This window comes from Channa argus, chromosome 1, assembly GCF_033026475.1.
Source record: "Channa argus isolate prfri chromosome 1, Channa argus male v1.0, whole genome shotgun sequence".
Lineage (NCBI taxonomy): Eukaryota > Metazoa > Chordata > Actinopteri > Anabantiformes > Channidae > Channa > Channa argus.
In genome coordinates, this window is record NC_090197.1 from 16,878,061 (window position 1) to 16,903,550 (window position 25,490).

General features: G+C 39.0%; 1 protein-coding gene across 1 annotated transcript; it reads left to right on the forward strand.

Annotated features, from left to right (window-relative positions):
- The first annotated feature begins 2,764 nt into the window (after positions 1 to 2,764).
- On the forward strand, positions 2,765 to 16,071 carry galnt12 (UDP-N-acetyl-alpha-D-galactosamine:polypeptide N-acetylgalactosaminyltransferase 12). Its single transcript, XM_067502997.1, has 10 exons — positions 2,765 to 3,688; positions 3,941 to 4,110; positions 4,813 to 5,002; positions 5,257 to 5,442; positions 5,557 to 5,674; positions 6,626 to 6,802; positions 10,080 to 10,211; positions 10,457 to 10,570; positions 11,471 to 11,626; positions 12,637 to 16,071. Exons 1-10 carry the CDS (start codon positions 3,336 to 3,338, stop codon positions 12,772 to 12,774), a joined length of 1,734 nt encoding a protein of 577 aa, XP_067359098.1. The 5' UTR covers positions 2,765 to 3,335; the 3' UTR covers positions 12,775 to 16,071.
- The last annotated feature ends 9,419 nt before the right edge of the window (positions 16,072 to 25,490 follow it).

A 25,490-nucleotide genomic window follows, 5' to 3' on the forward strand; every position in this document is an offset into this window, starting at 1 on the left:
GTCATAGTGTTTTTACTGTCATCTCTACACACCCAGCATGTTGCACCCTTAAACTTTCAGGAGTGAATGCAAATGTTTCTTTTGATGGTTATAGGACAAACAGACACATATTAGCTGCTGCAGCTCTATTACCTGGTTATTATTATTAATTCAAAGTTAGAACAACATAAAAACTAACTTGATAACTTACCTAAAAATGGCATTTTGAACAAAAAAAAGCATCCACAATGTTTTAGGCCTCATCCTATTTAATGTTCAGTCATTTGACGCCACCTACTGCTAGAAAACCGAAATAGCATTGAACACAAATGGCAGGTCAAAGTCAGAAGATTTTCGAATGGTGAAAGGTGTGGTTCCCACAGATGGTGTAAGGTTACATTACATTTTAGCCAATACGTTTTTAACACATCGTTTTCTGAATGTCTGTGGACTCGGACGAACGTACTGTAGGGAACAGCTTTGAATGTGGTGACTCAACTTTGCAGAAGCAAACATTGAAGGAAGTGGATTGAGGAAGCATAGTGTTGTGACTTTATGCCTTAAATTGGGCACATCCACAAATATATATTTAATGTTACCATAGAAGTATACAGAAATAACATCACAGCTTTCGAGGTATGGTATATATTGCTTATTTCAGGGAATCTTTGTGAACATCTTGTGATTGTCGTGTTTGCTGAGGTAGGTTTGAGATAACCAATAGAGATAGGAGGCTTGATGACGGATCATAATACAAAACATGAACTTACCACCAGAGAGGCCGATCTCCCGCACGAATGAGGGATGAAGGTGCACGCCCAATCAAAAAAAGAAACTGCACAAATGTAGTCAATAGTAGTAACCTTTGCACATATTCATTTAAAGGATGCACTGAAGATGAACTAAGCTTAACCTAAGCCAAACATGAAATACTTTGATCAAAATGCCCCTTAATGTCTCTCTTCACACGCAGACAGGTTGATCCCATTGAACGTTGTAATATTCTTTGTTTTTTTTTCTTTTGTCATGATTAACAAATGGTGTGCTTAGATTCTTTTTGATCAAGCAATTCACTTCATATAAAGAAAGCACACAGTCAAACAGGTTCATCAACAAAAGTCAACAATAAAGGACTAATATGAGACAGGGTGGAAAAACCTGTACCAAACAGTTTTAGAGAAGCTTTGATATAACATCTCTTTTATGGCCTTTGTTGGTTTAGTCTAACACGGATGTTTTTCTTTATAACATTTGTTTAAAATAAAAGTACAACTAGTGTTTTATAAATTTAAAAGTCACATTTTGGAAAGAAAGAAACCTGTGGTATTTCAGTCCTGAATTTGAATAAATAAAGACACTTTTCTGTCCAATTATAGGCTACATATACAGCAAATGCCTGCTGAATGGAAAATACCCATCATCCAGTACTAAATGAAAAAGCCCTCATGCATTACCATTGATACTGTTTCTATGATAGATGGGATAAGTTCAATCTACCGTGGTATATTACCACCCTTTGGGTGACTTGTTGCCTTCCCGTTTCTCTTTGTAGTTTTCACAATATGTTTACTCAATAAAACAGTTTGCCACTCATATTACCTTCTGGTCTTGAATGATCACCTTAATTATTTAACACTTTAATTTGCTTAAACATAAATTTTGTGTCAGATTTCTTCTTTGGTGTCAAGAGTTTTCATATCGCTTTCCAATGAGTGACATCTGGCTTCATATGAAATAACTACCAAAGGTAATGATTTACAATGGGAAGATCTGCACTACTATATCAGTCTACAGTACTTACACTCTATTTGCCTCCAGGGTTTCACTGGTGGTAAACCTTTGAACCATCTAACTTCCTCTCTAAGGCCGAGATACACCTCACTTCCGGTTTGCCTTTAAAATAAAAGCGTCGTTCATCAGAATATCAAGAATATTACGTGAACTGTGCAAAAACACGGCAACGTATTCCTGCCAACACGGAAAATACTTATTCTGTATCTCGTTTTAACGAGAAACGTGTCTCGTTATAACTACATAGGGAGTAAAAACGTTATGATGGTGGCAGCGATACGTCGCCGTACAAATACGTACAGGTCTTGTTAAACGCTTTGGCAGATTCAAAGGGAAAAAAAGAGATTGCTTTATATCTATAGTACCTTGTTTTCAATTCAACGTCTTCTTAAAAGAATCTTTCTGATAACCATCGTTTCAACCATATGACATACGATTACAGTGAGGGTTAGTTTTAGGCATTCAAACCCTAAGTGGGTGCATAGCAGATGGAAACTAAATCACATTGCTTTAGTCCCAGCTGTCAAGGCTATTAAAAAATAAAACAAAACAAACTTACTAAAATTTACTCAAGTTAAAATACATGCTTCAGAATGTACTCAAAGTACAAGACCCTCGCTAAGGAAACAATGTATTTTAAGTGATATTGAATGTGATGCTGTTGGTGTATGTAGGCAAACAAAAAGACAAAAACATTATGGCAAAGAAAAGAAGAAGGAAACTATTTCAAAGTAATGGCCAAAGTCTAACTAGATTTTGTTTTTGTTTTTTATTCAGAATCTACATGTGCAAACAGTAACGAACGAGCAATTGCAATTCGTTATTGCCCACCTCTGAAAACTTGTGCATTTTCTCTGGCTGAAGAAAGAAAAATGTATTTAATATGTTTTGCAACGGCATTAATTATTAAGGCGCGATGAAGAGCTTTACTTTGAAATCCGGCTGCTAGCTGTGCTAGCTTGACCGTTTGTTGACGTTTCTTCTTAACTAGTTTAAGTAGCCCGGAGGCAAAGTTCATCCACGACCGTTTCGAGAATTGCTTAATATTTATTTGAACGCATACAGTTTTGTCACTTCATAATGAGTATGAGCGCATATTTTAAATTGCAAAACAATTCTATATTTTGTTACTAAAAGCTAAAACTTAAACACACAGAAACACTGCACGGGGGCTTTTGGCTTGACCTAGATTTGTTAAGTCCCCGGTGGGAAGCTACAGGTAAAGTGGCTAACGTTAGCTAAGCTGATAAGATCGCTAAAGTAAGCCGAGGTTGTTAATCCTGACACATTTAACGCTCGATGTCTTCAACGCACAGTTGAGGAGTGTCGAGGGTGAGGAGGAGGTTCCTACCCCAGTGGTTGTCTTGATAAAGACGACTCTGATAAAGTTGGTAGTGGGACAGGTCTTGGAGGTTTTCATCAAACAAATCAGCTGAGACCTAAAACTATGCGGAATACGGAAACGATGCTCTTGAGGATCACTTCAACAGTAAAGTTGGTTGCCGGCGGAGTTCAGCTCTTCAGGGCATGAAACCCAAGTTTCTGCCGAGGAGGGAAGCGACACGATGGCTGCTTGCGGAAGAAGGACTCGAACCAAGTTGCTGTCTTTTGTCTTTGCTGCCACTTTAGTGGGATTTCTAATATTTTTCAAATACGGCTCCAAGGATGTGATGACGACTGATCGTAGAGAGGCCCCTGTGCTGGTAGAGGTGTCAAATGAAGAGCTTAAGAAGCCAGTCTACGAGAAGCCCCCCTTGGATTTAAACGCCCTAGGTGAAATGGGGAGAGCTGTCAAACTGAATCTAGATGGGGAGGAGAAAAGAAAAGAAGAGGAAAGTATCCAAAAGCATCAGATTAACACCTATGTCAGTGATAAAGTCTCACTACATCGCAGGCTGGCAGAGAAATGGAACCCACTGTAAGTAAAGAGTGGTTTCAATCCTCATGCCAAACAAAATCCAAAAACCTAACTTAGGACCTGCCATAAATACTTGTAGATCTTATTGAGTCATATGCTGTGTGGGTGCAGTAAGAATTGGCATTGCCATCTGATTGTTTGTTTTTTTTGTTAAATTGCTTTGGGCCAAATATTTAAGAGAAAGTAAGTTAGTAAGTAAGTGCAGTATTAACAACCGTTTCAAATTATTTTCTATGTATTTCTCCTTTGTAGTTGCAGAGATCTGAAGTATGACTATCGGTCCTTGCCCACGACCTCAGTAGTCATTGCCTTCTATAATGAAGCCTGGTCCACCCTGTTGAGGACAGTCCACAGTGTCCTAGAGACATCCCCTGACATCCTGTTGCAAGAGGTGGTACTTGTGGATGACTACAGTGATAGAGGTACAGGAATACATTGATAGAGAAGCAGGCAGGATTGTAGACTAACAGAGAGAACATAAAAAAACTTTGGAGGGACACACAGGGAGATAGCTGGCAGTCACAAGAGGGAAGAGGGGTGGACTGACATGCTGGCAATTAGAAAAATCCAAAACAGGACCAGCAAGTTAGGTGACAGGTAGTGAACCTACGATACAGAGATGTTACTGTTTAGGACTTTTAATTTATTTGTTTTATTACATGTCTTTCATCAGACTCAAACTTGACGGTCATAAAATTTGTTTATACATATTAATTATGTTGTCAGGTTTCTAACAGACAGAAATAGCTAATTGCAAATGTGTTGTAATCTGTAGTGCTTAGTTGCACTGTTGACTGAATATCAGCAGCAAAGACTCCTTAAGGAGTGGTTTTACCACATTTGTGTATCTTGAGAAATTAAGCAATGCAGGCCTCTCCCTCTGCCATAACATAGGCAACGTAAGAACATGTCATATAAAGAGTGATGATTCTGCCTCAGAAATTTTAAATGTTTCCCGTGGATCAGATAGGGAGACAAGACTCAAAGCTCGGTGTTTCACTGCCAGAAATAAGAGGAAGATATGCAAATTAAATACAAACGTGTTGTTATCAACTTCCAAACATTGGTGTTATGTAATAGTGTTTGTCATGCAAGGAGTTTGTTTAATTGTTTATTTTGTGAAGCTCATCTGAAGGAGCCATTGGAAAAGTACATCTCAGTTTTGAGGAAGGTTCGTCTGATCCGGGCCACGAAAAGGGAGGGGCTGGTGAGGGCCAGGTTGCTAGGGGCATCCATTGCGACTGGTGATGTGTTGACTTTCCTGGACTGTCACTGTGAGTGTCACGAAGGCTGGTTAGAACCCCTGCTTCACAGGTGAGAAACACTCAATATAAAAATAGTGGGCTCAAAATATTTACTCAAAGTGTGTGTCTTTAGCCTAACTGAGGTGTCAGAGTAAAACGCTAACTCTCTACCAGGCAGGTAAATAAATGCTGTTATGTAGGGTACTCAGATCAGTAAGACTCTTAAGAGCAGGGCCAATACAAAACGACACATTGGAGAGGAACAGATTGCACGCTTTGTGGCACTACTCTCTGTCAACAGCTTTTCTCTCCTTTTTCCACAAGGATCAAAGAGGAGCCAACAGCTGTGGTGTGTCCTGTCATTGATGTGATCGACTGGAACACCTTTGAGTATTTAGGCAACTCCGGTGAACCTCAGATTGGGGGGTTTGATTGGCGATTAGTCTTCACCTGGCACTCTGTCCCAGATTATGAGCAGAAACGCCGTCATTCGCCCACTGATGTCATCAGGTGTGTGGCATAAATTGGTTTTATAGGTCATTTTACAGGATGGGCTTTTCATTGACAAAAGAGACCATTTATAAGAGCAGCCACATTATTGTCTGAAATGTTTTTCCTTCTCAGGTCTCCAACTATGGCAGGTGGCCTGTTTGCGGTGGGCAAGAACTACTTCCATTACCTGGGCACATATGACACAGGGATGGAGGTGTGGGGAGGAGAGAACCTGGAATTCTCTTTTAGGGTAAAAAATATATGTTTACGTGTGTCTGTGCATGAGTGAGGTCTGGGCCACAGCTCTAATAGCAGCGCCGCTATCGGTCATATTGTAAGAAGTAGAGAAAAAACAACAGAAGCTCCCTGTTGTCTTTTCTGTCCTTCTTACCATGTTTTTAAGTAACTGAAATTTCAGATAAATGTAGCAGAGTAAAATTAATATAAAATGGAAATGCATAGGTATCCGTAGCCTACTGTTCCTCAGAAAAGTACAAGTACCTGACTAGTACAAGCACAAGGCTGATTTGTGTGGGCTGATTTGTCAGAGTGCAAGATTTGTTTGTGTGTGTGTGTGTGTGTGTGTGTGTGTGTGTGTGTGTGTGTGTGTGTGTGTGTTTGTGTACATATCTTTTTATGAATGTGTAGACAAATGTAAAACTTTTGGACTAGCCTTTAAAACATCACTGGGCTGTTTGAGGGTTAAAATTAATTTTAGGTTAGCATTGGGAATAGACATTTTACTGAGAGGTAATGTGCTAGGGAATGCTGGACCCATGTCAAACCCCTAGCTTTAGGCAGTAGTAATGGCATAATGCACACACAGGCTCCAGGCACAACTTCAAGCATCCTAACACACAGTACTAAAAAGGCAGCCATATCCGGTTTACATTGCACTCATCATATGAACATTTTTTTATTTTACTTTATTTCCATTCTTGAAAAATGAAAATTAAACAAGCAATGACAACAGGCAAAAGATCTTAGGACTTTAATTGCAGTGAAGAATTTAGATGTCCCTTTTCTCCAATAACTGCAATTTCCCAAAGGAGAGGAACCAAAAATATTTTTCTAACAAGAAAACATGTTTCCAAGCCCTTCCACAACAAAGCTGTTCTTTGTGTTGCCCAATGAAATGATTGAATCATGGCTGAGAGACTAACCTAATCCCTCTTGTCATCTTCTTGTTGATGTCTTTTAGATTTGGCAATGTGGAGGGAGCCTGGAGGTCCACCCATGCTCCCATGTGGGTCATGTGTTCCCTAAAAGAGCCCCTTACTCTCGGAGCAAAGCTCTGGCAAACAGTGTAAGAGCTGCTGAGGTTTGGTTGGATGAATACAAAGAAGTCTACTACCACCGAAGCCCCCATGCACGACTGGTGAGTTTGCACAGATGGTGTATATTTGCTAGTGGCATCAAACACAACCAAAATAATTCTTTGAGCACGCATTCCTGAAATATTCAACAACTGAATGACACGCTTACTTGATAGCAATGAAGACAGTATAGACAGTACAGAATATTTTGGCAGCTGCACTTTTGAACCAACTGTCTGATTGACTAATTCACATGCGAACTCACTCTCAGTCCGACACACACGTACTAAATTACATGCACACCTTCCACTCCTGCTGTGGTGTAAAGCATCCCCTGATTATGTGACGATTGGGATACATGAGCGGCAGACACCTGAGGTGAAAGGGGTGTCAGGGCGTTCCGGTGTGTGATTACCACCTTTTCATGCCAATGGGTGTCATCCACCTGTCCTTGACAAGGTGAGAGCAGTGCGAACCCATGGGGTGCCAGACTGTTGTATGTGTGTGTGCAGTGTAATACAGGCATGGTTAGTGTGTGACAGTGTAGTTAAGAGGAGTGGCTCTCTAAGCACAGATCAGGTTGCGCTCATCTGCCCGAGATGACGTAGCCATCCCGACCTCACAGTGCTATGACGGGCAATACACCAATGCCTCTGTAAAAGCAGTGCTTATTCTTCCACATACATTGCCAAATACACATTGCTCTCAGATATTTTGCGGTATACCTTATTTTAAAGGACTTCCATCATTTTCATTCATCATGCACTAGAGTGTTTGCCTAATGTGAGATTGTGTTATTGAACTTTTAGCCTTTGATCATCCACACATGTCAACAGAGGTTTAGCAAAAGTAGTAGACTTTGTAAATACCACACTAACAGGACATTTGAAGGTGTAATACATGCTCTTGCATTGATTGTTTTGTTGCTTAGCTTGCTCCCTAATTCAGGTTTTGTGAGTTTATTTTAGTTGGCTAGGTCTTCTGTTTCTGGCAACTGATGCATGAACAAGAAATTGTCTGAGCATGCCCACCAGGGCTCATCATTACAGCTTGCCCACCACCACTGTTTCCAAACCTCACCATACTTGAAGCATTAATAATGTGGATCTGCGCTACAAAAGAAAGGTTCCCCCAGTTGGTTTTGTCACATGATTGTAACTTGGGGCGACACCCATGCCACAGTTGTTGGTTCGATCCCCTGCTATTTCTGGTTAACACAGAACTGAAGGTGTGTCAACAAACACAAAAAATTCTTTACTCTGAAAGACATGTCGTCATGGTTGAAAGAAGCTGCCTGAACCTGTTCCTTAAGTTGGCTATTTTATAATAAACTACCACAGCAGTATAGCTGTGCGTTGGTTATTGTTAATAACTATTGAAATTGTTTCACCACCAATGAAACACACTATACCACATTAAAATAATGCTAATTTCTGAAGAAAAATTCAGTAATTGATTCTAAACTAAAATCCCTTAGTCACAGCAGTAGCACAACAATTTTTCTGGCCCTGATATTATTGGACGACCAGTTGAGCTATAGTTGCCCAACTTTAACTTTATTTTAAAATACTACATTTGATTAGTAGATATTATGTATTATTACCTCAAATTTATGTTTCGTATGTCAATAAAATAATGTAATTGTGTCAGTACCTATTTATTTTAGTTGACTTTTAATAGCCTACATGATCTATTTTGGACAAGTAAATTAGGTTATCGGGCCAGTAAAACATCTCAGCTACTTGCCAAAGGGACAACCCATCCTTCTTTATTTTGTTATAACCCGCTGAGTTTTATTTGTGGCTAAAACACACTTTAAATCAGACGGTATTGTTACAGAAACCTGGGATTACATCACATTGTCACTGTCAAATACACTCATGTGGCAATAAATAAAACGGTGCAGTTATTCCTGTAATATTACCCTCCCAGGTTAGCCAATATCATTGTTTGGCTTCTAGGGCTTTTGTTGCTCATTCAGTAACTGCTTCAGCTGCATATGTACCTCGGTTAATGAGGATGAATCAAACTGCAACTGGTATTTTTGACAGTTGTGTATGACAGTTGGTATGACTTAAACATGCCTCCACCTTTGGTTCTGATTTTAAGCCCACAATAGAACTAGTTATTATACTATGTAAAGTAAATTACATACATTAATGGCTATTTTTAATTTTCTAGCTCTGTCTCAATCTGGTAGGCTCTCACATTGCCATCCTTCTCCAGAGCCAAAATCTTTATATTGGGGTCGCAGGATGACAGGTTGCTGAAAGTGCCAGGCTGATGAGTTTTCTGTTGGTCAATGTTAAATATGTGCATAACTCTTTGTTAATATCTTGTTAGGCACTGGAACCTAGGTAAACTCGATACAACATGCAACAGTGTATCATTTTTAGGGATGACTCAGACTGAATCTGGAAACATGTATGTTTTTTTGTTTTCCCACTGCATTTTTTTCCTCTTCCTTAATTGGCACCTCTTGGGCCACTCGTGTACGTCACATCAGCCTCTTGTTGTGCCTTTTATTTTTCCCCCACTCACCCCTCCCTCATTCACATGCAGGATTGTCATTAGGCCAGTAGTCACGCTTATGTTTGCTTATTTCATTGGCATTCATTGGCATTTAAGTAGCATCTATATTAGTTCTGAATTTGCTCTTTACTGGTTACATAAATTTTAATGGCCCTCGACTGGCCCTCTTTGTTCTCCTATAGTCCTTCCTATTGACAGCAGACTGTCTCCTGTGGGAATCCCTTCTCTAACTAAATAAATTCATGAAGGGCCAATTAGAGCTGTATGGCAAACCACCAACATCCATCATGCTGAAGTGCTGCTGAAGCCTTGCTCCAGCAGGGAAGGTGTGGTGAGCATATGCTCAGAGGCAAATCAAGGTAGAGACTGTTCTTCCTGCTCTCTAACTCAATAGTCAGTTAGGTAATTATGTGTACATAGCTACATAAGCACACGTTTGTTCATTTACTGACAGACACATCAAATGCAAGTTGAGTTTCTTGTCTGACTAGAATTCAGGTGTGATTTACCAATAGGAGCTTCCAAGAAATGGTAAGTTATTTGTTGAAGTCTATAGTATTAGTGTAGTGTCCTTGAACAACTATAGATGGTGCTGTTGTACTATTTCACTAAAGCTATGCTATGAATGCATCATGCGCTACTGCAATCTTGTGATGCTGACTGAAACAGGAGCAGACACACATCAGTGCCATCAGCTGATATCTTACAGCAAATCTGTTTCCTAATATTGTTTTTATTTTAAAATGTATTAAGGCTGAAATGTGGAACTAAAATAATGCAACAAACATCTGTGTTTTTTGTGACTAGGAGGCCTTTGGAGATGTGACAGAGCGTAAGAAGCTTAGAGAGAAGCTGGGCTGTAAAAACTTCAGATGGTATCTGGACAATGTTTACCCTGATATTCAAATCCCAGAGGATCGGCCAGGCATGTTTGGAATGGTGAGAACACACCTGAGTTACTGATTAGCAACTTCAAATTGCAGTATGAATTTACCAATTATCACCTTTTTAAATGATATTAAATGCACCTGAATGGTGCAGATAATAGATTTATGTTAAAAAACATTAAAACAACAAAATGTACATATCTATTTACAGAAAGATTAACTGTGGCATGAGTTATATCTGTAGTTTGTCAATACCTGAAAAAATTAATTGTTTTGACTGCTTTTTGCTTATCATAGCTGAAAAACCGGGGCAAGACAAACTTCTGCTTTGACTACAATCCTATAGATGAACACGTGGTGGTGGGCCAAAGGGTCATCCTCTACCAATGTCATGGCATGGGTCAAAACCAGGTACTGGCTATATAGTTGCTAATGTTGTTTCACTTAGAGCAATAACTGGCTAAACACAGAGCAGAATTCACACTATCAATTTTAGATCATTAATAAGTATCATGGTACTGCCTCATTACATGTTCCAATATACCGCTAGAACCAGGCTCGTTAGGCTGATTCATTTTTCATCCATCTCTTGTCTATTTGTTAGTCTTTTCCCCATATTCACACTCCCTAGTTTTTACTTTTCACATTTCTATTGGTGAAATCTACTGCTCTATTTTCTTTCCTCCAAAAGTCTATGTTTTATTATTATCAGTAGTATTGGTTGAAAATAGTGACTTAGATTTCACCAGAGTAGACACACGATCTTCTTATTTCGCAGTGAGCAGCAACGGTTGTGTTGTGTGCACTGTCTACAGCTGTGGGAATAGCGGGCTACATCTATAATTCCAGGGTTGAAAAATGATATGTTGATATGATAATTGTCCCAGCCCCTTTATCCTCTGTACCGAGAGTAAAATAAGAGGCACTGTGAAAGTTACAATTGTTAACCGTCTGTGGACACACACTGGTAGATTGAGCGCCCCTTGTGGGAAGAGGGCACGCATCACTCCTTCCACATTTGGATTCACAGTATATGTACAACTAAGCCATCTCTCAGTACACTCTGTGCTTTTGTTTTCTTAAAAATTAAATACAAATTTAGTTTCTCTCGGCTGATCTTGATTAACATGAAGTAAACAGTATTTTTGAGATCAGATTTTTTTTAATTTCAAGTTAAGCTTAAAACGTCCATTTAAAAAAATGTCAATAGATTTTTTTTTTTTTATTTTTTTTTTTAGCTTTTAATTGACTGTACAAATATAGCATGAAAAAAATTTGATTGAAACCCATGTGTTTTATTTCTTCCTGCAGTTTTTTGAATTCTCTACGGATGGTGAGATTCGTTATAACACACGAGAACCTGCTGGCTGCATTGCAGGTGACAACATCAGCACCTACCTGAATCTTCACTCTTGCAGAAAAAGAAACCAACCTGTACCTGCTGATCAGAAATTTGTGTTCCGAGAGGTAAAGTATATACATTGAGCAGTTAGACAGACATGATGGCAATGAAACTGCAGGATTGTTTTTTTCAACTGTCTGGTAAATAAAATAGTAAATAAAGGTATAAAATCTGAGTTAGTGTCTACAAAACTTAATTTAAAATATTCTTTTTTGTTCTTTAAAACATTATTTAGTTCTTTCCATCTTAAACGCAGTTTGTCCCCCATTTTCCAACTCCGCACACATCCAATCACATACAAACCTCTCCTCTTTCTACTTTCTATTACTGTTATAGGCAGTCTACTCATAATGTAGAATCTGTGCTGTTAATACTGTAAATTCAATTTGTTTTATAAACCACCTCTTTAAATTTTACTTTACTTGCTTTTAGCAATAAATATATTATTGGCTTATTAAGTAAAAAGCACAGTGGAATAGTTCTGTGTAGTTCTGTCTAGTGTAATAGTGGAAATCCTTTAAATACAGTTCCTCTATTAAAACTGAGCAGTAAAGCAAAAGGTCCCTTCTAAGAACCAACTCTATTTCATGCCACAGTCAAAGTCATGTCACAGGTGTTGAGCCAATTAACAGTGTGGCTAATACTAAACTGTGAGTCACAGAGCCCTATCAAGCTGGCTATTCTCCACACAGTGCTGGAAGTTGTTGAGCATGTGTTCAGCTAAGTCACACATGCACAAAAAAAATCCAAGAAAGACGGAATGGATGTAACGAGGAGGTAGGAGGCTGAACAGTTGGGGACTGGACAATGGAAGGGAGGGAGATGAAAAGTGAAGCAAACAAATCTGCACAAATGTTAATGAAATGTGCAGCTCAATCAGTAGATGTGAGCTGAGAACAGTCTTGATGAAAAATCATGACACTTTACAAATGATCTGTTCTTAAACACATATAGTACTAACAGCTACTTTATAAACAGCTTATAGACCATTTGTGTAATTAACCATGTGACCACTAAGTCTGTAACCAGTGGGTTTTAATACATTTTTTAATAATGCTTGTTTCACTGATTTCAGGATGGGAGTCTGTACCACGTGGCCACCCAGAAGTGTGTTCAAGCAGTAGACAAGACTGACAAAGGGTCCCCAGCTCCCTCACTCCAAACGTGTTCTGACAGCCTCCACCAAAAATGGTTCTTTGTGGAGAGAACATAATAATATGTAATGCATAAATATGTTTTTCTTTCAGGGCTAATCACTCCTGAGGACGTACATTGGTAGATTGAGTTGCTAAATGTTTGCCTTGCTCTAAAAGGAGCCCAAACAAGGAAGCTTCTTTCCAAACTTTAACCTTTGTACATTTTTGTGCCACCTGAATTTAAAGGACAAGTGAGCTGTACTTAATTTCTAAAGGAATAAATGGGAATATTTTTCGGATGCTGTTCTTGGGACACAGGAGCCTACTGGAATATACATTGTTTTTCTAATCAACGAGATGCTTCAAAATTGGTGGTAGCCTGCACAAATGCACATGCTGATATTTTTTACTTTTTCAATTTACCCACCTCACTACTGGAGAAAGCTTTGAGAACGGGGTCTATTTAGTTTGCTGGCTTTATGCACACATTGGCAAGCACTAAGACACATGTGCATCCATTTGAAAAAACCCACATTAAACTTCTATCAACAAATGCAAGAGCCTCTTGTGAACTAGTAGCTGGCATTGCATAGCATCTCCTCCTCTAGAGGGGGCCAGAGTGCCTCTCTGCACATTCCCTTCTTTCACTGTGCTCTTTATTTGTCAAGAAAATGTGGGACAAATCAGGTATTTTGCTAAGAACCTTTCCAGGACATTTGAGTGCTTGCTACTCTTACATACACATGGCTTAGAAAAAAGCCTTGGCATGATCCATGGCATTATGCAAGTTCCTAGTACCTCTCAAATTTAATCACCTAACTACTGATAACAGGAGAAATTCCAGGCTTATTTCATATTGCCTTGGTTTTGCAATGCAGTTCTAACTGAGGTAAAATGGCAAGTCTATTTTGGCAGCTTTGAAAGCCATATTTCATTGATTTATATCATGTGGTGTCAACTGTGTTTGTTTTAAATGGAATATTTTCTACATGAGCTGAATTTAATGTTATTTTTGTCTCTGCAGACATCTCAATTAGTGGGGGTTTATTACATATACAGTGAAATGACAAGGATTTGTCCATTTTCTGCATCTAACTTGTTCACGGAGAAAGTGCCTAATTTAAAAAATGTGTAATTCTGTTTTAAGGTTAATGGGATCAGGGGAATGTTCTTGTTCTGAATGTATAGTATTTCACATGATGATACTGATAAAGAGCATTAGAGTTATCACAAAGTATCTACAATACACATTTACAGTACAGTATGTGTGGACTTCTACTGAGAACATATATGTGGGCAAGGAGGCATTTCCTTGAGGGGAAACTAATTACTCTGATGGGTTTTGCTATGTTGTTTACACTACTTTTGAGTCCATCTGTCTAAATCAGGCAATGATAGATCCCTTTGTTCAGAGCTGTGGTCATTTGTGTGTCGCTCAGAATCTGTGAGGGGACTAAGGGAAATAGCAGAGAAGTAGACAGTTGTTGCCCCCCCAGAGTGCTGGGATGCTGGATTTCTCCCTGATTGATTTTCTGGTTCTCTCCCAATTTGTTATCCCCACTGCTACCTCTCTATGTCAGAGGTGTGCAGCATACAGCACGGGACTTATCTTTTGGACTCACGGCAGCCATATCCTCCTCAGATGAGCACTTGTACTCATGTGATTGAGGCGTGATTTATGAAGGGAAGTCTTTGAGAGCACAGTTTTTGACAGCAGAAGCAGATAATGGAGGAGACTGAATGAACCTATTCTAATGATCTTCTTCTTACCATTAACCTTCACAAACTGTTGACCCTACACTCTCAAAGGAGCTCTGTGAGGAAATGTTATGGGATGATCATACTGAAATTGATTTTTTTATTTTTATTTTTTTCTTCTGTTGATTGAGAATGTATACTTACAATAGGAAATGGGAAAACACAACTTTTCTAGTACTTGGGTAGAGTCAAAATCCATTAATTTGCCAAATATAATAAATGTACCGTAATGTGTAATGGTGACATAGGGGCCTGGTGGCTTAATCTGTAGAGCATTGGGTTGGGATGCAGAAGGCTGCGGGATTGAATGGGAGGGTTGCGGCAGGAAGGGTTTTGTGTGTGTGTAATGGTGACATAGTTGCAAAAACATAGTAACATCTGTGCATGAATGCACATTGTATAAGTCTGCATCAATGATGCAAACCTTTATTTAACTGCCACTAGAAACATACTGTATATTTACAGTTTTATTGTGAGATAGCTGTACTGCTTGAAGGCCCAACATGTTTTAAGTGTATTTGAACATGGAAATAATTACTGAGGTGGTTAAAGTTCTCAGTAGTGCATAAAAGCTTTAATGGCATTATGACTGGTATATAATTGTTAGACTATGCTTGGGAATAGGAATGTGCCCAGAGATGGAAAACTGTCTCAGGACTGTACAGCGGGGGATAAGGCTGATTGCATACAGTGACCGTAAACCTATTCATCTAGGTTCTAATAGAAGAGTACTGCATTCCTTTGAAGAGTCTTGGTAACAAAGTTGTTTGAAACAAATGCCCAGGTTTGCACGGTCCCTGCAGACGCCGGTTGGCTGGGCTTTCTATTACTTAAGGCTTAAGTAAAGCTGCTTCAATAAGTATTGTTCACAAGGTTTTTTTTTTTTTTAAACCAGGAACAGGTGAAGTCCCACTTTTTATACTGACCATCTCTTATGCACTGTGAAAGCTTTTCTATTTGCTTTAGTTGGTGTCTTTAGATCATGAGTGCAGCATTAATATTCTGTCCTTTTATTTAAAAGGGGTATTTATTGTCCTGGGCTATCATCTGTTATTCCACACATGTCCCACGTAGTAAAGTATTTTTATGCATACCACTCCAATAAAAGTGATATTTTCCAGCTGGGGATCATATCTTTCTGGCAGGTCTTGTAAGGTTCTTATATCAACCCACCCTGTCGTAAATACTGGTTGTATTCCAGGGATCTTTTGGAGCAACTTAACCTATGAAGTTGCTGTGCAGTCACCCAACCATATTGGCCAAGCAATTCTGCTTAATAATAACAATAATCTGTTTGGGTTGCAATGGTAAACAATTCCCTGTGCACACATTAATATGATTTATGTGGTAAACATACACATATGGTAACGCTGGCAATCGACAATTTCTGGTGTATTAATGCTGTCAATAACTTGAGTGGCCTTATGTTGTTGTTAGGAAATTGAAGGATATCATTAATATTATTTAATGAAAATATTTTTGTCCTTGTTGTTTCAAATCTGGTGTTTGTGTACTTAAAATGTCAAAAGTTGATTTGTGTCTTTGATTTTTTTGTGTTTGAAATGTGTATCAACACTTGAAGCAATTTCAACTATAAAAATTCTTTACTAAAAATACTTTTAGTCTAACTGTACACCATTGTTTATCTGTAAGACTGAGTCATCTGCTTCCCCGAGGAGTGAAACAGCCTATCATCCACATTTAACTGTGATGGAGATGTGAATCAACATGCTTGGAGGATAATGAGAGAAGAAGAAACGAGAGCGAGATAGTAAGGAAGAGTGAGTTTTCCAACCATGTCCGATTAGTTTGATCACCAGCTGCTGAGTGAGATGGTAAAATGTCGCGCCCGCACCACGACGCTTCGTTTCCCCTGGTATTGACACTCTGCCCTGCAGTCTGTCTCAATTACTCATTGATGATGCTCTGATCTTTGTTACATAGAATATAGGTTGTGTGTGGGCTGTGGCTTCGCATCAAAGGCATGAAAAGTAGGGTCAGTAACAGAGAAAACCATCTGATCTTATATAAAAACTAAACATTCGAAGCTTTTACTGTTTTATCAAATTTTAATTAGGGAAAATGCCATATAATGTAAGTGCATCGTTGTATTTTTATGACGGATTTCATTGTGCTAAAAATAAGAGAAACATTTGTGCCCCAGTGAAGGCATCACATAAGATGAGCTGGTTTCCCTTCTGCAGAACATGACATTCTTGGATGGAAAACTTGCCAGAAACCTTATTTTGTTGAGATGAGGCCTAGTCACCAGAGTACATAAGTATATTTACTCAAGTACTGTTCTTAAGTACAATTTTACGGTACTTACACTTTACTGGAGTATTTCCATTTTAGGCTACTTTTACTCCACTAAAATTGAGAGGAGAATAGAAGAAGAATAGAGAAGTTTTACTTCTCTACATACACTATATTGCCAAAAGTATTCGCTCACCCATCCAAATAAATGAATTCAGGTGCACAAACCAAGGTCCATAAAGACATGGATGAGTGAGTTTGGTGTGGAAGAACTTGACTGGCCTGCACAGAGTCCTGACCTCAACCCGATAGAACACCTTTGGGATGAATTAGAGCGAAGACTCGTGCACTGTGTTTTATGTATTTCATAAACAAACTCCTAAACCTTGTGGAAAGCCTTTCCATAAGAGTTGAAGCTGTTATAGCTGCAACGGGTGGGCCTACATTATATTAAACCCTATGGATAAGAATGGGATGTATATTGGAGTATTTTTTTAATACTTGGACTTGAGTATTGAGTTAGTGTACCTCTACCACCTCTGTTAAACGGCAGTCGATTGCTTCCTGAGAAAATTAGAAGCATTGTTATAGAAGGCTGTGATGCCGCTCTCTCTAGCACTATCTCATCCTAATCTTTTGGGTGAAATATTCAGATCAAAAAATTGCTATGAAATATCCTGAAATCCACCCAACATCCGCAGAAACTTCGGGATGTTGTTGCAAATTCTGCCTACAGCTCAGGGCTAGTTTTTGTGTGTTCTGTCGCATATATGTAGCCTCCCACACCTCATGTGTCTCTTTAATGATAATGCAAAACAAGGCTCCCCATAGTGCAAGTCTTTAGAGACATTCGGGCTTCAGTCGTCAGAGAAATGAAGCATAGGAGGAACAGCACACACACCCACATGCACACTGATAGGAGGCCATTTCTACACTGCATGTCGGTTTAGTTTATGTAATCCCCAATACCCAGAACAGCTCAGGAGCAGTGGCTGTTGGCTGCATACATTAGATGACACACTTTCACTTTCAGGAGAAACTCCAGTCGGTGCAATAAACATATCAGGCCCACATACACAGATAGCACATCATTTCGTCCGAGCCGCATGTGCCTGGCATCTGATGAGGTGGATCATGAATTGACAGAATCAGTAAGGCAGTCACTTTATTTATTTAAGTAACTATTGCCAACCACTCCACAACACCAGTAATACCTAAGCAATATTGCAGATTCATTACCCTGAGCGTGCGTATCATTTCCATTTAGGAAAAAAATCTCCTTTTTTTTGGAAGCAAAGAAAAACAAACATCAATTATGTTTGTGAGCTTTCAACCCAATAAACTGTAAATGCAACTGTGGAAACACAGGCAACATGTAATGGAATTTGCTGTGCAGACAGAGATATAAATTGAGGGTTTTATGATCCAGAAAATGTGTGTTTGTGAAGCAGTGTTGTGAAACACAAGTCACAATAATACCACTTGCACGCCAAGAAATCATCTGTTGTAAATGATGTATTCCAGATTGCATATTTCTCCATATTCTTAGGGGTCCGTTTTAACTGATATGGTTAAATTCAAAGCTGATATTCTCCTTCTGTGTTGGAGCTCATCTAATCTGTTTCTGTGAAACCAGCTTCTACTGCATTATTGACAGATTGTTTGTCACTTTTTGGCATGAGTTACCTACTGTATAGTGTTTTTTCCCTAGCGTGAACTCACTTGAGGGACATCATAAAGGATGTGGCTTTCCAAAATATAATTCAGTCAAGATCACAAGACAACAGATCAAAAGCAAAATTCTAATTTTCATCTTCTGCAATGCTGTGATTTGAATCCAAAATACATAAGCACACAGTTAAGGTAGCAGTGATGTTAATTGCTAATTTGATAACTCAAAATTTTCTCATTAAAAAAATCTAGTGTGAATCAATAAAACAAGTAGATGAAAGATTCAATTGCTGCCACGGTAACAGTATTGCTGTTTTGTAAATTATGAAGCTTTGTTAATGGTACCAGTGGGCTCGTCCTTGATAATTGGTCACTTGTCACTTGTCACTTGCTCAGACTTGCTCATTCTGATGCTTTGCTGCAGACAAATACAATACATGCCTTTTGATTAAAAAACATGTTTCACTACTAATAAATTGATTAATTGGAATCTTTGAGGCAGTATCCAGTTGACTGCAAATGATGGCACGCCCTTATTTTGAAATGGTAAAAAAAGTCAACATAGAATTTCATCAACATTGAATTTAATGCATGTTCAACTAGTACAAATTCTTCTTTATTAGAACATTAACGTTAGCTTAATATGCTTATATGGATTATTATTATTTTTGGTTCGCATTCTCTTGCTTTTAGGGGGCCACCTATCGAACACAGGGTCGGGTTCGCTCCTTGCTCTTCCCGACCACATGCTGAAATGTACCCCGCCAAGACACTGAACCCCCAACATCCCATCCCCATTCCCACAGTGCCGGTCCCAAGCCCGGTAGAAGTTGGGGACGGTTGTTTCAGGAAGGGCATCTGGCATAAAAACTGTGCCAGATCAACATGCGGACAAATGATCTGCTGTGGCGACACTGAACTCACAAGATAAGCTGAAAAGACAAATAAATAAATAAATCATCTTGTCTTTAGTGTAAGTTAACTATAAACATAACATAACAATACATCATCAGTACAAATGTTCTTTTATCATCAGAATTAACAAAAATTGCCAAGGAGTATAGAAAAGGTTTTTAGTCCAAAAGTTTGCACCCAGTTTAAAAAGTGATTACAAATTACCCAATTGATTTCTGATAAACAAACATTCATACATTCATACATAATACGTTGCAGATTTTTTTTATTTTTTCTGCCATTTCAAACTAAGGGAATTTTATCTTTTTTATCCAACTATACAACAAATATTATTGGGATTTGGGGCATAGGACTACCTGCGCTTGATAAGTTCATTATTAGGAAATTCAGTTTGTTGTTTTGTATGCACTTGGTGCAGGTTGCCGCTTATTAGGATTTGATAGCTTTGATTTGAAATGTTTTTCCTACTAAATTCTACTAAGTTTTCTTAGTAGTATTTGAGGTTTTGTAGTCCAAGCAATCTGCATGTCATGAAATTGAAGTAAGAGAAATATGAAATATGGGACATTTACAAGGGAACAGCCTGCATATAATTTTAATATAATAATTTTACAAACTTTAAAATAGATGTATAATGTTTTTAGGAGTTTTATAAGGTTTTTAAGCTCCAATTCTACACTAAAAGATGCACTTTGAAGTCACTAATTTTTTCAAACTAACCAACTGTTTTTGTATAGATTTCATGATCTTTGCTGTTTTAGTACATCAGAATCGCAGATCTTGTGAGTGTGATATTTATGGTGACACTGCCGATGGAATTAATTACAAGTAGCGTTTCCATGGTGAGAGGGAAAGAGAGAAACAGTCACACCACATATCACACTTGTCTGCTAAAAACTGGAATCTGCCACTCTTTTCTCTCCCACAGCAGCAAATGGACATGGCAAAGCCTGAAAATGTGAGCACGGGTCATATCTAATGTAGCTGACATGAAATAGGATAAAAAAGGGATCAGAGACAACACTCTGTACTGTGATTTCTTATTTTGTACACGTTTTTTTGATATGATGAAATTTGCCTCTTCAGACCCTGATGTTTACTTCATGGGCTTTTTCGTTCCCTGTCTGATACATTGTTGAAACCTGTCTAAGAGAAAATCATATTTGGCACAAATTATGTATTCTGATAAAGAGAACACCAGAGTCACACTGATTCACACTCCGGCAGACTGTGATTTTTCACAGCCTCCCCCAGCATAGCCTACATTGACAGAATACCTCTTTAATGTGTTCCTATGAGATAAAATTCCTCCACAGGCGATTAACCATTCCACCACACTCCCATTCATTTCACTTCATCAGATTACATGATTGCTTGTTAAATGGACTGCCTCTTCCCCTAGGGAAATATACTTTATGTATTTCCTTTGGACAAAATGAGATATGGTTGATTTTCCTTTTTTTTTTTGTGCACACTGTGTGTTTTTAGACATTCGATCAGCCTGAGTTCAGTTCAGTCGCGTGTACCTCAGGTTTTGAGACATTATTAATCTTTTCTAACACATATTTTATATTCAGCTGGTCGACACAGTGACAAAGAGCTGTTCTAGGGTTTCAGGTTGTGAATAGGGATATAACATACAGTATATAAAGACTGGGAGCAGGGGGATTGGCACTGTATTACAGTTTTTTACGCTTTTTACCCAGCTTGAAGGGCACTGGTAGGCTAATTTTTACATTTGGGCAAAGCCAGAATAACGCTTTCACTCAGTTTCAATTATTGTTGCTCCCATCATGTTGAACTTTAACATTTTACATGAAACCACGGTCTGATGGCATTCCCCCTTCAAAAATGTGAGGTATGTGAATTGCAATCACCCATACCTGAGCTAGATCACCTGGGCTTCAGTTTCCTGAGTAAAACTCTTGGTACTTTGTCTGCACTACTGTAAACACCTTTAAATAAACTTGATGCTTTGCTTTTGCATAAGCTTAATGAGCAGAGTCAGAGCATGTGCTGTTTTTAGACACATTGTGGAGGCTTAGTTGTAGCTGGTTGGAAATAACCGAGTGCGATCTCGCTGCCTGATGCTGTTTTCACGTCACTCTCCCAGGAGAAATAATAAGTCCTACACCTTGTGTGCTCCTGATTTGGTGTGCTAAAGGCATTGACATTTCTTTTCACAGTGTAGGATCAAATTGAATTCTGCTTTCTCTAGAGGGTTTTTTTTTCCATTTAAGGGGTGTAGCGATGCAGGTCAAATGAACAGATCCCTTGCTGTCTGGGTGTAGTCATGTGTGAATTAAACACCTCATCACTCTGAAGAGGTGGTGTCTTTCTAAGGTAATTGTGATGGTCTTCCACATGTACAGTATATAGTCGTATGCATGAGTTTGCTATCTGTACACCAAATACAACCTGACTCTTAAATGTGTGTTGTCTGTTTTATTTTACTCTTCAGTATGCATGAGATGCATCGTTGCCGTATGCTTATTCTGGATGAAAATAATTTTTAAAACTAATTTTCCTGCCAGGGAATTAATTACTGTAGTGTATTAATCTTATCTGTTGGTGCAGAGGCAGTGTATAAGAGAGTAGTGAGAAAAAAAGTGGCAGGAAGCAGTCACGCTTCAGCTGAAGCATCTGAGAACCAGCTAATGTACTTTTAAGAGAGAGGCAGCACTTAGAGTTCTTTAGCAGTCGCCAAGTCTAGAAAAAAAAAAAACTATCCCTGCCTCTGCATAATTCATTACTGATGTGACGATGATGTGCTTGGTCAGACAGACAACCAACTACCCAGGCAATGGAAATTTAACTTAGATTGATGCAGCATACACGTTTTATTAATCATCTAATTCAGTGAGCTGATGCCTTATCGAGAGTTGATAAAACATATTCATCAGGGGATGTCTGTGGCTGTGTTACCCTCCCACACAGGATACATTTTTTACCAGCAGCAATTCTTCCTAAATTAAGTAGAATGCATTAGCTTTTTGTCCCAAGGCATTCCTCAAAGAATGAACCGCTACGCTCATATTTTAGTTATCGGATCAATAAGGGTTAAACTCAGTTAACGCTTTTAGAAACGACAGTGAATAAAGCTGGGTGATTATTAAAAGGTTAGGTTTATGCTTTTTCCACACAAGCAGCAGGGTTTTCTTTTGCTTCACGCATTGCCTCTTCTGCTGGCTGGTGCCAGCCTGCTTGGGCAGCAGTGCACTGTGTGTGCAGCGTTCCAGTGAATGCCAGAGCAGGAAGGGGTTCCAGCAGTAATCCAAGTCATTGACCTTTCCAGCATGCCAATCGATATGGCTCAACATTGCAGCTCTCTGGCAATCTCTCAGCAGAGAGACAAGAAGCAGAAGACTCACACTGTCAAATGATGCGCTAATTGCTTGTGTGTGCTTCTCTTACGTCCACCTGCTTGATGAATCTCAGTATGCTCCAGCCCTCCTGCCCCTATGGATTGGGGATTCAAAAAAACTCTTGGGACCATGAAACTGGCTTCTGTGCGTTTGCTAGATAACTTAAAGTGGCTTATGTACAAACTGTACATACAGAAAGTCCCATAAACCACAATGCTCAAATTATACATACAGTGCATTCAGATTGTTATCGGGCCACTTTAAATTGTGTTTTCTGTGCTCTGCTGTTGCACTCCTATATTGATAGGATAAATGTATAGAAATCTAATAAAAACTTCCCTGGATATGTATTCTACTTTAGGCACAAACACAAAAAATGAATATGACAGCCTTCTTTGCACTCTGGAAAGCTGAACTACTAGTACTTGTACTGTTCTGTATAAATGCCCAGTTCTCGGAGTAATAGCACTCCAAAGTGACAGGTGAGCAATGCTCAGTGGGTAGTTGTATGAAAACGGTGCGTGTAGGACTGCGGTCATTGAGCCTGCTAGCTGGTAATGAGCCTGCAGACATGTGTAGGAGTGGGCCAACTCCTCTTACTGCCTAACTCTGCTTTCATCGCCCTGCTTTCATCAGGCTCAAGTGCCACAGCTATTAGACCTTTGTGCGATGTTGAAGAGGGGAAGCTGAATGTGCCAGCACGGTTGGCTAGGTTACTTCCAAACCACTTCCCACAGAAGCTCTTTGATTAACTACTCCAAATTATGATTAGCCTTAAGTATTTTACTTTCTTAAATATACTGCATCAATAAGTTTGGGCCCTTTTATTTTTGTGTTGCATTGCATCAAAAACCCATCAAATGTATAATGGATGTATTGTACAAACGTGGAACTCACTCACATGAGTCACTGACTTTGAAAGAAACACAAAAACACACATTTCCATTCATATCCTGTGCGAGCTGTGTGAATAGACTGAGTTACTCACCACCTTAATGCTTTCTCACAATGAATCCACTCCTGTCATCAGTCGTCTCTTTTATTATTTTCTCTCATTCTCTTCTTTCATCACTTCTTCTTTATGACTCCTGATTTTGGAATGTGGGATGGAATTATGGTACACTGTTTCTCGCAGCACCCTATCACATTCAGTTCTGGTGTCTTCCACTTGATGTGTTTTGGGACTGTAGCATACACAGTATGCAGTTGTTTTACTGTACTGACATAGTTTAATAAACAAACACACAAAAGATGTGAGAAAAAGCTCGGACCTGCAAAAATCTATAGAGTGGAGACATACCATGGACCTCTGCCAGAGAGGAGCAGGTGAGTGAGTGGCAGGAGGCCTGCCCTCTGGGACTCTTAATGAAGAGTCTGTCTGCCTGCTGCTTATCGATCTAGCCACATCAGCTGATCTGATGCCTGGCTGACTGACAGCCTAGAGGCAGGGGGCTTAATGGGCAACTGGGGCCACACACACACAGATGACAGGAAACCTGCGCTCAAAAAGTGTCTGTATGCTTGCATGTTCTGGAGAGAAATGGGAGGAACTGGATAATATATAGTGTGTATAATGTATAGTAGTTTGTTGCCTAATGTGATGGTAAAATAGACTTTGATTTGTTCATACACATTCAGTTCAACGAGATGTGTATGTGTAATAAATAAAGGTATGAGTCAGTTGTCTTCAATATTGAAGCTCTTTATAGTCTTTTGTTGAAGTGCTAAAGCACAGCACATGAAAGACAAGGCAGAAGAGAACAGCTGTCCACCCATCACACTGTAACACAACATTTCCAAGCCACTGTCCAGCATAATCTATTCACACGCACACACACAGAAACACGCACATACACACACATGCATCTTTGGCATCACAGATGCTCCTTCAAGCTCATTATTTCTGGGACTGTCAGCTTGTGGCTTGTTGTGTTGGCTGGGTAATGCATCTTAAGCCTGGCTATCAAATATGAATGAAGCACCGACTTGCTCATCTATCTTTCATGGCTTTCATTTGTTAAGCTATTTGCCTGCAAAAATATTTTTGGATGTTCCCTTACTGTTGTGAATAATGTGCTCAAGTGGCAATAGTGGTCTATTATAAAGCTGAACATACAGTTCTGGTTTATGTGAATATTGCTGTTCAGAGAAGATTTCTTTAAAATATTTGTTTGAATGGAGCTTTCTAGTCGTAATTATTTTCGTAAGGATTTTTCATCATGATTGAGTCTACATAAGATACAATGCAATGCTATATTTGGAGATGCAGTGGGAATTTTCACTCATGTGACCTGTGAGTGTAGAAACTGAAACTGATCTGTGGGTCTTAAAAACAGCCTCCTACTCACTAGAAATGGTTCACAGGTCTGACACCTTGATGATAACACAGAATGGAGTGTAGCTCTCTAAGGCCTGGAGGCCTGAAGAAAGATGTTCCTCTTTAATCATAAGGACTTTTTTGGTTTTCTGAAAACTCATACAAGACTCTTGAGACTGAACAGTGTTTCTGCACAAATGCGCATGGTCTTGACGCCACATGAGGACAAAGCTGCTAGCATTCCACAGGCAATCACTGATCAATATACCTATTGGAACTCAAAGACTCTGGCATCTCCTGGGTCCATTAGTACAATTACCGGTGAAGAGAAATAGAAACTACATGCTTGTGTGCTTTTCATTAATCCTGTGCAGCCATCTTTATCATAGAGCCACTCCAATCAACTCATATATATATAGTGTTGTGTATAACTAATGCTTGTGGGGTGCACTATAGGGAGACACATGCACATGTATCAATGTCTGCCATTATTTGACTCAGAAAACTGACT